General features: G+C 33.6%; 3 protein-coding genes and 1 long non-coding RNA gene across 4 annotated transcripts; 3 read left to right on the plus strand and 1 right to left on the minus strand.

Moving 5' to 3' along the window:
• Positions 1–520: 520 nt before the first annotated feature.
• LOC140058158 (uncharacterized) lies at positions 521–1,333 on the plus strand. Its single transcript, XM_072103716.1, has one exon. It carries the CDS (start codon positions 521–523, stop codon positions 1,331–1,333), a length of 813 nt encoding a protein of 270 aa, XP_071959817.1.
• A 2,286-nt stretch (positions 1,334–3,619) lies between these two features.
• LOC140058159 (uncharacterized) lies at positions 3,620–4,228 on the plus strand. Its single transcript, XM_072103717.1, has one exon. It carries the CDS (start codon positions 3,620–3,622, stop codon positions 4,226–4,228), a length of 609 nt encoding a protein of 202 aa, XP_071959818.1.
• A 326-nt stretch (positions 4,229–4,554) lies between these two features.
• On the minus strand, positions 4,555–7,351 carry LOC140059077 (uncharacterized). Its single transcript, XR_011847106.1, has 6 exons — positions 7,154–7,351; positions 6,832–6,876; positions 6,112–6,365; positions 5,783–5,989; positions 4,825–5,366; positions 4,555–4,639 (listed from the first exon to the last, which is right to left on the minus strand). It is a non-coding gene; the product is annotated as an uncharacterized lncRNA (long non-coding RNA).
• Positions 5,467–6,523, plus strand: LOC140059076 (uncharacterized). The gene is made up of 3 exons (XM_072104903.1): positions 5,467–5,666; positions 5,806–6,013; positions 6,495–6,523. The coding sequence occupies exons 1-3, from the start codon at positions 5,577–5,579 to the stop codon at positions 6,506–6,508; spliced, it is 312 nt and encodes a 103-aa protein (XP_071961004.1). The 5' UTR covers positions 5,467–5,576; the 3' UTR covers positions 6,509–6,523.
• Positions 7,352–16,506: the final 9,155 nt, after the last annotated feature.

Genomic DNA, 16,506 nt, shown 5'->3' on the forward strand with positions numbered 1-16,506 from the left:
AATGAAATAGTTAACACATTTGATAATGAAGTAGTTAACGAAATAGTTAATGAAGTTGATAATGAAGTAGTTAACGAAATAGTTAATGAAGTTGATAATGAAGTAGTTAATGAAATAGTTAACACATTTGATAATGAAGTAGTTAACGAAATAGTTAATGAAGTTGATAATGAAGTAGTTAATGAAGTTGTAAATACTGATAATGTAACAGGGCTATTACATAATGCGAACCTATCACCAAATGCAGTTCCCTGGTCTCAACATGAGAAACTAAATGTGATTCACCAACAGCCTATGAATGTACATAATATTAGTAGGCCTAGCCCTGCGCCCAATAAACTTTTCGTTTCAGGCATCAAACCAACAGCAGCACTAGATGTGTCGCCGGAACCATCAGTAGTTGAGAAGTCTACGAAAGATATTGCAGATGGGTAGCAAAATCTTCTTCAGAAGCAAGGAGAGGTGTTTGCGCAATTCACTATTCAACAGTCTTTGCCCAAAAGAGAGCTACATCCGTTTAATGGAGAAGCAGTCGATTACGCACGCAAGGGAAGTTCCAAATAACAGAGATCGATTATACTATTTAGAGCAGTACACCGCTGGTGAGGCTCAACAATTGGTTAAGAGCTACATCACCATGGATGAAGCTGTTGGCTATAAGGAAGCAAAGAAAGCATTAGCTAAAAAGTATGGTGATCCGTTCAAACTCGCAGAAGCTTATATGGAAAGGGTCTTACAATTTCCTGATATTAAATCTGAGGACAAGGATGCACTTTCTAATTTCTCACTCTTGCTGTTAGAATGCAAAAATGTAATGTCAAATTTAAAACATCTAGAAGAGCTTAACCACACCAGAAGCATACAACAATTGATGCGAAAATTGCCTTTCGAGTTAAGAGATAGATGGAGGACAAAGACCGATTTCATTCAGGAGGACAGACAAATCGAATACAAGGACTTTGTCAAATTTGTTGAAAACCAGGCTAAATTATTAAAAAATCCTACATACGGTGACATCAAGGACCACCACCAGCCTAAACCAGCAAACAAACCACGGCCAAGGAACAACTATAGATCGTTTGCTGTATTGGAGGAAGCAAAATCATGTTTGCATTGTAAAGGCGTGCATGATATTTTAGATTGTACTAAATTTAATGATATTTCGAAGGACGAGAAGGTGAAATTTATTAAAGAAAATAAATTATGCTTCGGATGTCTGGGAGCAGGTCACATGAGCAAATCTTGTGAAAATCGACAAAAAATGCAAGAAGTGCAACAAGAGTCACCCAACATCTCTACATTGGGACAAACCAACGGTGGTCGATCAAAATGAGCTTTCCGTAGCTTGCGTTAGTGATTCGTGTGCGTTAGCAGTTATACCAGTCCAAGTGAGGTCAAAAAATGGTGTGTTGATGGTAACTACCTATGCATTTATAGATCCCGGCAGTACAATATCGTTTTGTTCGCAAACATTAACCAAAAGGCTAGGTATCAGAGGAAAGCCTACAAAGATTCCTGTGGGAACCATCACGTCCAGGGAAGAATTGAAAACCGAAGTAATTAAAGACTTGAAATTAGTAGCCTAGAAGGGGGCAGTGAAGTCATAATACCTGCCCCATACCTAAAAGAGAGTCTACCACTTGATAGAGTACATATTCCAGTCCAAAATGATGTGAACCAGTGGCAACACCTCAAAGGTGTAAAGGTTGGCGAATTAAATGCAGATGTCGAATTATTGATTGGTATGAGAGTCGGTGGTGCCTACACCCCACTTGAGATTAAAACCGGAGCAGTTGGTACACCGCATGCTACTAGGACCAGTTTAGGCTGAGTCCTATGGAACCTTGTAAAAAACCCATCAAACTCTAAGAACATTTCTAAATCTGCTCATCACCCTGTCCATTGGACCAAATCGGAAAGATATGATAAGGTGGCCGAAGAGAGTGAACTACTGAGAATCGTTAATAAATCGACGGAGATAGACTTTCCTGAGAAGGGGCTTGACAGTAAACTCCATCACTCGGTAGATGATTAGTTATTCTTAAAACAAGTATCGGAAACAATATGTAAAGAAGACGATGATATTCACTATACCATTGGTTTACCATTTCGTCACAGTGATGTTTTACTACCAAATAATAGACATATGGCCGAAAAACTACTTCAACTTCTCAGAAGTAAACTTAAGAAGGACACGAAGCTGCATTCTCAGTATACAGAGTTTATGCAGAACCTATTGACCAAAGGGTATACTGAGAAGATCACCAACAAGCTAGCAACAACAAAATGGTACATTCCGCATCATGGCGTCTTTAATCCACACAAACCAAAGCTAAGGGTCGTCTTAGACTGCGCTGCTAGATCTCAAGGAATTGCACTAGACGATGTTTTAATAGCAGGTCCAAATCTTACGAACAGTTTCTTAGGAGTGTTGTTACGTTTCAGGGAATGTAAGGTAGCTCTGATGGCAGATGTTGAAGCTATGTTTTTAAATAATAAACAAACGCAGTTCAGCACATTTGTAGCGAACAGAATCAGCATTATCCATAACGGCTCAAGTCCAAAGCAGTGGAGGCATGTTGGAGGCAAGCTAAACCCGGCAGACATAGCGTCTCGAGGCCTTAACCTGAAGGACAATGAACAAGTAAGAAATGGTTAGGGGGGCCGGAGTTTCTTTTGAAGGGAATTGATAGCTGGCCTAAGCCGTTTCGTAGCAGCAACCTTGATGAAAGTGATCCTGAAGTTAAAGAAGCCACCTGTGTTACAATTGAGCAGCCAGATTCTATTGAACTTCTAATACAACATTATTCGTCGTATTATAGATTGAAACGTGCGATAGCATGGTTACTTAGACTAAAAAAGGCACTTGTACAGCGTGAAGTGAAGAAGACTGCTATTTCCCTAAATGAGTTAAAGAATGCTGAAATGTCCAAAGTAGAAGCTACCTTGATGAAATAACTTCTATTAAGGAAAATAAACAGAAATCTAGTAATATTGGTAGACTAGATCCATTTATCGATGAAGGAGTATTACGAGTTGGAGGCCGCCTGCGACGGTCAAATCAACCGAGCACTGTTAAACACCCAGTTATTTTACCTAGAAATCACCATATTGCAACTCTTATAATGACTGAGGCACATCAGATTTATGGTCACTGCGGTAGAAATCATCTAGTTTGTGCTGTAAGAAAGAGGTATTGGATACCAAACCTGCCGTCGGCAGCAAGACGACTCGTTTTGAAGTGTGTTACATGTAGAAAGTATCATCGGAAAGCAGAGAGTCAAAAGATGGCTGATCTACCCGAGCAACGAATCACTGTAGGTGAACGTCCCTTTTGCTGCACGGGAATGGACTATTTTGGTCCCTTTGAAATAAAGCGAGGTCGAGCGACGCAGAAACGTTACGGTGTCATATTTACTTGCCTCAAGACTAGGGCTGTGCATTTAGAAGTTGCATGTTCACTGACAACAAACTCATGTATCCATGCGATTAGACGGTTCATCTCTCGAAGAGGACCCGCTCAAACAATAAGGTCCGATAACGGAACTAATATAGTTGAGCACAAAGGGAATTGCAGAAGTCCCTTAAAGAACTTGATGTAGACAAGATCCAAAGAAATATGCTAAAGAAGGGAATAAATTGGCAATTTAATCCACCTGCTGCATCTCACTATGGAGGAATTTGGGAGCGGATGATCCGCTCAAGCAGGAAAGCAATATACGGAATTCTCAAAGAACAGCCATTGAAATTGAACGACGAAGGCTTGTCCACATTGTTTTGCGAAGCAGAATACATCATAAACAGTAGGCCGCTAACAGCAAATTCAGACAACCTCAAGGACTTAGAACCGCTCACACCCAACCACTTTTTGATAGGTGCAGGAGTTGAACTGACAGCACCGGGATCATTTACAAAGAAAGATGTAGTAATGGGTTGGAGACAAGGCCAGTATCTTACCAATCTTTTTTGGAAGAGGTTGGCGAACGAGTATCTTACCACACTTCAAGAAAGGCAGCGTTGGATACAATGTAAGAGGAATATTGCTTTCGGTGATGTTGTTTTGATAATGGAAAACTCCCCCAGGAATAGTTGGCCAATGGCCAGAGTAGAATCAGCCCCCAAGGATGATAAGAATGTAATAAGGTCGGTCCAACTGAGGACAAAGTCGTCTACATTAGTTAGACCTATCGCTAAGCTTATTCTTATTTTAGAAGCCGTGACTAGTTAGGATCTCCTAACTTACTTATCTCAAGTAATTTATTTACATTTATGATACTTAGTTATGTTGAATTTTATTTTTTAATGCTCATTGTTTTACTCGCATTAAGAGGGCCGGGATGTTTTGTCCCAGACATATTGACTTTGTAAAGTGTGCCCTCTAAAGTTGAAACTGCCTCTTGTCTTCGAAGTTGAAGATGGAGCACACCGTGTTCGGATTTGTCCGAAGAAAATTGATAAAAAATTAGTTTTAAAGTTATTAATGACTAATGTTTGGATATTGGTGAGTTTAATATAAACTTGTGACTTGCTTGTACCTTAATTGTTATTTCAAATCTTTCATTAGGAAGGTACTGCTGTCTCTTTTGCCATCATACCAAACATCAGATATGCAGAGGTGATGTTCCAAAAGACCACAGGTCTATAAAGACATTGAATGAAGACTATCAATTGTTTGAAGATCATGGAATGGTAAACTCCAAGGAGGTATCCAGGAGTGTAATCAGAAAAACGATGGTGCCTATTGACATCGACCATGTAGGAAATATATATATTTTGGTTAAATATTGTTTTCATAGTTATGCACTTATCAATTGTGTGACTTACCATATGAACCCCGGTAGAAGTGCATCATTTGTCCAATGTGCATCCTTTAGGTGACCATGACACACATTATGGAGAATGATAAAATGACACACCATTGTTCATTGATGTCTACTATCATCCTTTCTACTACAACACCATGATGATGCTGCTCACCAATTTGTATCATAATACAGTCCGACACTTGTACAAGTACTGAAATAATAAAGTAATAGTACTAATATAAAATCTTGAGGTTACATTTGAAAATGTGTTATTATTGCAGGTATCTGTACCAAGCCTCCATATTTCTTTAGGAGTGTTTAAGAAATTATATGACCTGTTAGAAAATGAAATGCACGCATTGGATGCAGAGATTTTCAGGTTAAGGCAAAAAAATCCCGATGGAGGTGTCAACAATTTCGACAAAATTATTGTAGAGCAGGCTGCAACAAATTCAGCATTGATGAAGCACATCTCAGATATGCAAGCACAAATTTCCCACCTAGAAGATGAAATTCCGCTTGTATTTTTAAACTGCAAATCAGAAGCATCCGCATCTGATTCTGTAAAGACACAAATTATGAGTATTGCTGAAAAGCAACAAGAAATCAAAGACATGGTATGTTAAGTACGAATAGTATTACACATACATATACTGTATTCTGAATGCATAATTAATTATTCAAAAGTAGTTTACACAGATTATGTATTTTTTTTAGGAAACAAAATTGAACAAAGGTTTGAAATATGGCACTGGGCCAATTGTTTGTGCAATGGAGGAAGTTCTCCAACAAAACAAGGTTCCTCGTCAAGCCTATCATGGGAAGGCCTTTGTAGGCAACCATGTACACAAGTGTTGCCAGGTGATTATAAAAATAAACAATACACCATCTACTTAAGATAGTATACAGTTTAAATTTAATGACAATACTATTATTAAAAAACTAAGTGTTGTATGTTGCAATGTTTGAATATTTACCCAATTGACAATATTGTTCACAGGTTGATATTATTCACCAGCTAACATCTGCATCAAACCGGGTTCTAGAGGAACAAAGCTCAGATATCCCAATTGGATTTCTTGGAAAATTGCAATCACGCCTTAAGAAAATTGATGTAACTTATACACCTATCTTCCACCAATTTTCAGACATACACAAGGCAATAAACCATACCAATGCAATGACTGAGAATGAAATTGATATTGTTGGTAAGAAAAAAAAATGTTAACTATAAAATCTGAATTGAGTTTCTATCACTCAGCTGCTTATTAAAGAATTAATTAAATTTAAATATTAATTTACTTACAGCTTCAAATATATCAGACTTCATGTCCAACTGCAGAAAATTGGAGATCAACATATCTCCAAAATTACACATGCTCGAATTTCATGTTGTGGAATTTTTAAAGCGATGGCATGTTGGAATCGGCTTGTTAAATGAGCAGGGGGGTGAACTTATTCACTCGTCATTTAACAAAAAAAGAAGAAGTCTCTATGGTGTAAAGTCAGCTCTGGCAAAAACAATGTCAGTGATGAAGAATCACTTAATCTTCACACAACCTGAAGTTCAAGCAAAAATAAAACATGCTATGAAAAGGAAGCACAGTATGTATTTTAAATACCATCAGTAAACCTTTGATGATTTTGTAGAAATAATAGTATTATCAAAGTATTTGTTTTTGTTTGCAGATGCAGAACAGTAGATGGTTGAAGTGCTGCTATGTCAACTAACTGTTGCAATATTAGAAATATCTGTATAAACAAAATTTAGTTAGTTGTGCCTGCATACATTTATGCAGAGCAGTACATGGTTGAAGTGTTGCTATGTCAACTAACTGTTGCAATATTAGAAATATCTGTATAAACAAAATTTAGTTAGGTGTGCTTGCATACATTTATGCAGAGCAGTAGATGATTGAACTGCTGCTATGTCAACTAACTGTAGACAACATCGTAGATTTCTTTTTTCTTCACTTAATTAGTGTTTAATATAAATATTCAAACAAATGTTAGTTTATATACATACCATTTAAACAGTATCTGAATATTGATTGGAGCTCATCCATGTGTTCTGAAAAATATTATATGTTCCAAATAGTTTTAATTAATGGAAATTATCATAAAACAGTTTGACATTTGTCAAAATGTCAAGACATGTTTGGATAAGTAAATATTAATTTAACGGCAGCGTTGTCAACTGAAGTATTTATTTAAATAGAGGGACTATGTGTACAAAACAAAGGTAACTAAAGTAAAAAGTACATATTTTTTCCTCACTTACTTTAAAAAAAACTGTTTAATACTATAAGTATTAATACAAATGGTTATAGGTTAAATAATATACATACCATTTAAACAGTATCTGTTATATTACTGAATTCATTCCTGTTATTGTGGATGTATAGTACGAGAACTGTCATTTGATATTCTTATACATTCTTTGCCAAAACCATTGTAATACACCTCAATAATTCTATGCAAATTACTCTTTTCGTTTAACTTCAATGCCCGTCACTTTTGACTGTGACAATATTGATTGGAGCACATCCATGTGTTCTGAAAAAAAAATAATATTATATGTTATTTGTTTAAATGCCAAGACATGTTTGGATCAGTAAATATTAATTTAACGGCAGCATTGTCAATTGAAGTATTTATTTAAATAGAGTGACTAGGCCTATGCGTACAAACATTTTGACAAAAGCTGACTAAAGTAAAAAGTACCTATTTTTTCCTCATTACCCTTTAAAAAAAACTGTTTAATACTATAAATATTAAAACAAATGGTTTTAGGTTAAATAATATACATACCATTTAAACAGTATCTTTTATATTACTGCATTAATTAATTAATGGGTGGATATACTAGCCTAGCTAGCCTAGGCCTACTAACTACTACTACTAGGCCTAGACCTATCTAGCCTAACTAGGCCTAGCCTAGTATACTGGACATCATCGCTGATGTAATCATTATTATTACCCAGTCCACCCCATCCAGATATCCATCCTAGTGCTAGGCCTATGTTAAGTTTTAAAATTTTAAATTAATATTATCACTTAAACTAAGCCTAGGCTAATGTATTTTTTTAAAATAAAAAATAATCATTATCTTTATATACAAGCCAAGCCAAGTCGCGTCAACCTGGTAAGTGGACTTGACTACCCACGTGGGTAGATGGGGCGATCTTTGGCCATGCTGTTACAATTCAAATACGGTTCACGTCAAGCTGAAACCTTATTTTAACAATTCTCGTAACAATTGCCTACCAAATAAAATAAATATCAGTTCCTAAAGTGACTAACAACTAATTATATATAAATATCCAAATTTAACCATATTTTTACATTGAATAATTACTAATTTTAAGCATATTTACACTCTAATTTCAACTACTCACCAGGCTTCGAAGAAACACGCTTTCTTTCTCGCCATCCCATAGTAAGATAAAATAACCGCTCATTTAACATTTTCTCATGAATATTCATATTTTTTTTCGTTTTTAAGGCTCTAATTCGTTAATTGTAGAGGTCAATCACAAAATCTCAGAAAAAACGTGGCTTCCGGGTAAAATTATAGTGCGCCCTCTCTGGTTAGTTTATGGAAAATATTAGATTAAAACTATAGAGGGGGTATGACTTTTTGTCAATAACGAAACCACCGTGAAGTCTGAATAATTACCTAAGCATTGTTAGGCTAGTGGATAGGAACTTTCACTCATCACATGTGTATAATTGTTGTAGTGATGCGAGCGTGGTCGCTTACATACATGTCCTGACTTGTACCTAATGAATATTCATGAGGCCCTCAGTCTTAGGACGAAAGATTGTAATTTTATATAATTATCGATATCAGCCGTGATATTTATGTATAATATCCAGGTTATTTAGTTCTATTAAACTACCGTATAACCTGAGATTAAAGTAGTTAACTGATTTTAGATCATTAATATTTCAACACTTATTTTTGGTGAACTTGTATTATTCGCAGTATTTATGACAATGCCTGAACTACATATGAGTAGTTTTCTGATTGTGTCATTTGTGTGTTTACTTATAAGGTTACAGTTTGGTTGGTCGATACCATTCTCATTTGAGGTAATTTGCCTCACAGTTGTGTTGTGACTGTGTTGGATACCTATAGAAGGCAGGAGAGATCAAAATTCACGGTATGCATAGTATCACTACAGTGGTAAAACATAAGCTTTGTATTAATTAAACAAAATAGTAGTAGCCATTATACAATAAAGGATCTCTTATATTAAAAGATAATTATAATCACATTTTTGTAACTTTAAACCAATATATTACATTACTTTGTTATTCGTTTTGCTAATAATAATACCTTTTATTATAGCAACCTGTTTCTATGAATAAAGTTTGATTCAAGTAACTTGTTTTCGTAATTCGTAATTCCTGCCTGTACACTGGCCATTGTATTGAGTTGTACCATTGAATGGAACAAAATAATTAATTGCTGGCCATTGTATTGAGTTGTACAATAGAATGGAACAAAATGATTAATTGCTGGCCATTGTATTGAGTTGTACCATTGAATGGAACAAAATGATTAATTGCTGGCCATTGTATTGAGTTGTACCATTGAATGGAACAAAATGATTAATTACTAACCATTTTATTGAGTTGTACCATTGAATGGAACAAAATGATTAATTATTGGCCATTGTATTGAGTTGTAATATTGAATGGAACAAAATGATTAATTACTAACCATTGTATTGAGTTGTACTATTGAATGGAACAAAATGATTAATTACTAACCATTGTATTGAGTTGTACCATTGAATGGAACATAATGATTAATTACTGACCATTGAATGGAACAAAATGATTAATTACTGGCCATTGTATTGAGTTGTACCATTGAATGGAACAAAATGATTAATTACTGGCCATTGTATTGAGTTGTACCATTGAATGGAACAAAATGATTAATTGCTGGCCATTGTATTGGGTTGTACCATTGAATGGAACAAAATGATTAATTACTAACCATTGTATTGAGTTGTACCATTGAATGGAACAAAATGATTAATTATTGGCCATTGTATTGAGTTGTACTATTGAATGGAACAAAATGATTAATTACTAACCATTGTATTGAGTTGTACTATTGAATGGAACAAAATGATTAATTACTAACCATTATATTGAGTTGTACCATTGAATGGAACAAAATGATTAATTACTGGCCATTGTATTGAGTTGTACCATTGAATGGAACAAAATGATTAATTGCTGGCCATTGTATTGGGTTGTACCATTGAATGGAATAAAATGATTAATTACTGGCCATTGTATTGAGTTGTACCATTGAATTGAACAAAATGATTAATTACTGGCCAATGTATTGAGTTGTGCCATTGAATTGAACAAAATGATTAATTACTGGCCATTGTATTGAGTTGTACCATTGAATGGAACAAAATTATTAATTACTGGCCATTGTATTGACTTGTACCATTGAATGGAAAAAATGATTAATTACTGGCCATTGTATTGAGTTGTACCATTGAATGGAACAAAATGATTAATTGCGGGCCATTGTATTGGGTTGTACCATTGAATGGAACAAAATGATTAATTACTAACCATTGTATTGAGTTGTACCATTGAATGGAACAAAATGATTAATTATTGGCCATTGTATTGAGTTGTACTATTGAATGGAACAAAATGATTAATTACTAACCATTGTATTGAGTTGTACTATTGAATGGAACAAAATGATTAATTACTAACCATTGTATTGAGTTGTACCATTGAATGAAACAAAATGATTAATTACTGGCCATTGTATTGAGTTGTACCATTGAATGGAACAAAATGATTAATTACTGGCCATTGTATTGAGTTGTACCATTGAATTGAACAAAATGATTAATTACTGGCCTTTGTATTGAGTTGTGCCATTGAATTGAACAAAATGATTAATTACTGGCCATTGTATTGAGTTGTACCATTGAATGGAACAAAATGATTAATTACTGGCCATTGTATTGACTTGTACCATTGAATGGAACAAAATGATTAATTACTGGCCATTGTACTGAGTTGTACCATTGAATGGAACAAAATGATTAATTACTGACCATTGAATGGAACAAAATGATTAATTACTGGCCATTGTAATGAGTTGTACCATTGAATTGAACAAAATGATTAATTACTGGCCATTGTATTGAGTTGTGCCATTGAATTGAACAAAATGATTAATTACTGGCTATTGTATTGAGTTGTACCATTGAATGGAACAAAATGATTAATTACTGGCCATTGTATTGACTTGTACCATTGAATGGAACAAAATGATTAATTACTGGCCATTGTACTGAGTTGTACCATTGAATGGAACAAAATGATTAATTGCTGGCCATTGTATTGAGTTGTACCATTGAATGGAACAAAATGATTAATTACTAACCATTTTATTGAGTTGTACCATTGAATGGAACAAAATGATTAATTATTGGCCATTGTATTGAGTTGTAATATTGAATGGAACAAAATGATTAATTACTAACCATTGTATTGAGTTGTACTATTGAATGGAACAAAATGATTAATTACTAACCATTGTATTGAGTTGTACCATTGAATGGAACATAATGATTAATTACTGACCATTGAATGGAACAAAATGATTAATTACTGGCCATTGTATTGAGTTGTACCATTGAATGGAACAAAATGATTAATTACTGGCCATTGTATTGAGTTGTACCATTGAATGGAACAAAATGATTAATTGCTGGCCATTGTATTGGGTTGTACCATTGAATGGAACAAAATGATTAATTACTAACCATTGTATTGAGTTGTACCATTGAATGGAACAAAATGATTAATTATTGGCCATTGTATTGAGTTGTACTATTGAATGGAACAAAATGATTAATTACTAACCATTGTATTGAGTTGTACTATTGAATGGAACAAAATGATTAATTACTAACCATTATATTGAGTTGTACCATTGAATGGAACAAAATGATTAATTACTGGCCATTGTATTGAGTTGTACCATTGAATGGAACAAAATGATTAATTGCTGGCCATTGTATTGGGTTGTACCATTGAATGGAATAAAATGATTAATTACTGGCCATTGTATTGAGTTGTACCATTGAATTGAACAAAATGATTAATTACTGGCCAATGTATTGAGTTGTGCCATTGAATTGAACAAAATGATTAATTACTGGCCATTGTATTGAGTTGTACCATTGAATGGAACAAAATTATTAATTACTGGCCATTGTATTGACTTGTACCATTGAATGAAAAAAAATGATTAATTACTGGCCATTGTATTGAGTTGTACCATTGAATGGAACAAAATGATTAATTGCGGGCCATTGTATTGGGTTGTACCATTGAATGGAACAAAATGATTAATTACTAACCATTGTATTGAGTTGTACCATTGAATGGAACAAAATGATTAATTATTGGCCATTGTATTGAGTTGTACTATTGAATGGAACAAAATGATTAATTACTAACCATTGTATTGAGTTGTACTATTGAATGGAACAAAATGATTAATTACTAACCATTGTATTGAGTTGTACCATTGAATGGAACAAAATGATTAATTACTGGCCATTGTATTGAGTTGTACCATTGAATGGAACAAAATGATTAATTACTGGCCATTGTATTGAGTTGTACCATTGAATTGAACAAAATGATTAATTACTGGCCTTTGTATTGAGTTGTGCCATTGAATTGAACAAAATGATTAATTACTGGCCATTGTATTGAGTTGTACCATTGAATGGAACAAAATGATTAATTACTGGCCATTGTATTGACTTGTACCATTGAATGGAACAAAATGATTAATTACTGGCCATTGTACTGAGTTGTACCATTGAATGGAACAAAATGATTAATTACTGACCATTGAATGGAACAAAATGATTAATTACTGGCCATTGTAATGAGTTGTACCATTGAATTGAACAAAATGATTAATTACTGGCCATTGTATTGAGTTGTGCCATTGAATTGAACAAAATGATTAATTACTGGCTATTGTATTGAGTTGTACCATTGAATGGAACAAAATGATTAATTACTGGCCATTGTATTGACTTGTACCATTGAATGGAACAAAATGATTAATTACTGGCCATTGTACTGAGTTGTACCATTGAATGGAACAAAATGATTAATTACTAACCATTGTATTGAGTTGTACCATTGAATGGAACAAAATGATTAATTACTGGCCATTGAATTGAGTTGTACCATTGAATGGAACAAAATGATTAATTACTGGCCATTGTACTGAGTTGTACCATTGAATGGAAAAAATGATTAATTACTAACCATTGTATTGAGTTGTACCATTGAATGGAACAAAATGATTAATTACTGGCCATTGAATTGAGTTGTACCATTGAATGAAACAAAATGATAAATTACTGGCCATTGAATTGAGTTGTACCATTGAATGGAACAAAATGATTAATTACTGGCCATTGTATTAAGTTGTACCCTTGAATGGAACAAAATGATTAATTATTGGCCATTGTATTGAGTTGTACCATTCAATGGAAAAAAATGATTTATTACTGGCCATTGTATTGACTTGTACCATTGAATGGAACAAAATGATTAATTACTGGCCATTGTATTGAGTTGTACCATTGAATTGAACAAAATGATTAATTACTGGCCATTGTATTGAGTTGTACCATTGAATGGAACAAAATGATTAATTACTGGCCATTGTATTGAGTTGTACTATTGAATGGAACAAAATGATTAATTACTAACCATTGTATTGAGTTGTTCTATTGAATGGAACAAAATGAATAATTACTAACCATTGTATTGAGTTGTACCATTGAATGGAACAAATGATTAATTACTGACCATTGAATGGAACAAAATGATTAATTACTGGCCATTGTAATGAGTTGTACCATTGAATTGAACAAAATGATTATTTACTGGCCATTGTATTGAGTTGTGCCATTGAATTGAACAAAATGACTAATTACTGGCCATTGTATTGAGTTGTACCATTGAATGGAACAAAATGATTAATTACTGGCCATTGTATTGACTTGTACCATTGAATGGAACAAAATGATTAATTACTGGCCATTGTACTGAGTTGTACCATTGAATGGAACGAAATGATTAATTACTGGCCATTGTATTGAGTTGTACCATTGAATGGAACAAAATGATTAATTACTGGCCATTGAATTGAGTTGTACCATTGAATGGAACAAAATGATTAATTACTGGCCATTGTATTGAGTTGTACCCTTGAATGGAACAAAATGATTAATTACTGGCCATTGAATTGAGTTGTACCATTGAATGGAACAAAATGATTAATTACTGGCCATTGTATTAAGTTGTACCCTTGAATGGAACAAAATGATTAATTATTGGCCATTGTATTGAGTTGTACCATTCAATGGAAAAAATGATTTATTACTGGCCATTGTATTGACTTGTACCATTGAATGGAACAAAATGATTAATTACTGGCCATTGTATTGAGTTGTACCATTGAATTGAACAAAATGATTAATTACTGGCCATTGTATTGAGTTGTACCATTGAATGGAACAAAATGATTAATTACTGGCCATTGTATTGAGTTGTACCATTGAATGGAACGAAATGATTAATTACTGGCCATTGTATTGAGTTGTACCATTGAATGGAACAAAATGATTAATTACTAACCATTGTATTAAGTTGTACCATTGAATGGAACAAAATGATTAATTACTGGCCATTGAATTGAGTTGTACCATTGAATGGAACAAAATGATTAATTACTGGCCATTGTATTGAGTTGTACCCTTGAATGGAACAAAATGATTAATTACTGGCCATTGAATTGAGTTGTACCATTGAATGGAACAAAATGATTAATTACTGGCCATTATATTGAGTTGTACCCTTGAATGGAACAAAATGATTAATTATTGGCCATTGTATTGAGTTGTACCATTCAATGGAACAAAATGATTACTTACTGGCCATTTTATTGAGTTGTACCATTGAAGGGAACAAATGATTAATTACTGGCCATTGTATTGAGTTGTTCCATTGAATGGAACAAAATGATTAATTACTGGCCATTGTATTGAGTTGTACCATTGAATGGAACAAAATGATTAATTACTGGCCATTGTATTGAGTTGTACCATTGAATGGAAAGAAATGATTAATTACTGGCCATTGTATTGAGTTGTACCATTGAATGGAACAAAATGTTTAATTACTGGCCATTGTATTGATTTGTATCATTGAATGGAACAAATGATTAATTACTGGCCATTGTATTGAGTTGTACCATTGAATGGAACAAACTGATTAATTACTGGCCATTGTATTGAGTTGTACCATTGAATGGAACAAAATGATTAATTACTGGCCATTGTATTGAGTTTTATCATTGAATGGAACAAAATGATTAATTACTGGCCATTGTATTGAGTTGTACCATTGAATGGAACAAAATGATTAATTACTGGCCATTGTATTGAGTTGTACCATTGAATGGAACGAAATGATTAATTACTGGCCATTGTATTGAGTTGTACCATTGAATGGAACAAAATGATTAATTATTGGCCATTGTATTGAGTTGTACTATTGAATGGAACAAAATGATTAATTACTAACCATTGTATTGAGTTGTACCATTGAATTGAACAAAATGATTAATTACTGACCATTGTATTGAGTTGTGCCATTGAATTGAACAAAATGATTAATTACTGGCCATTGTATTGAGTTGTACCATTGAATGGAACAAAATGATTAATTACTGGCCATTGTATTGAGTTGTACCATTGAATGGAACAAAATGATTAATTACTGGCCATTGTATTGAGTTGTACCATTTAATGGAACGAAATGATTAATTACTGGCCATTGTATTGAGTTGTACCATTGAATGGAACAAAATGATTAATTATTGGCCATTGTATTGAGTTTTACCATTGAATGGAACTGAATTATTAATTACTGGACATTGTATTGAGTTGTACCATTGAATGGAACAAAATGATTAATTACTGGCCATTGTATTGAGTTGTACCATTGAATGGAACGAAATGATTAATTACTGGCCATTGTATTGAGTTGTACCATTGAATGGAACAAAATGATTAATTACTAACCATTGTATTAAGTTGTACCATTGAATGGAACAAAATAATTAATTACTGGCCATTGAATTGAGTTGTACCATTGAATGGAACAAAATGATTAATTACTGGCCATTGTATTGAGTTGTACCCTTGAATGGAACAAAATGATTAATTACTGGCCATTGAATTGAGTTGTACCATTGAATGGAACAAAATGATTAATTACTGGCCATTATATTGAGTTGTACCCTTGAATGGAACAAAATGATTAATTATTGGCCATTGTATTGAGTTGTACCATTCAATGGAACAAAATGATTACTTACTGGCCATTTTATTGAGTTGTACCATTGAAGGGAACAAATGATTAATTACTGGCCATTGTATTGATTTGTTCCATTGAATGGAACAAAATGATTAATTACTGGCCATTGTATTGAGTTGTACCATTGAATGGAACAAAATGATTAATTACTGGCCATTGTATTGAGTTGTACCATTGAATGGAAAGAAATGATTAATTACTGGCCATTGTATTGAGTTGTACC

The sequence above is a fragment of the Antedon mediterranea genome, chromosome 9 (assembly GCF_964355755.1).
Source record: "Antedon mediterranea chromosome 9, ecAntMedi1.1, whole genome shotgun sequence".
Lineage (NCBI taxonomy): Eukaryota > Metazoa > Echinodermata > Crinoidea > Comatulida > Antedonidae > Antedon > Antedon mediterranea.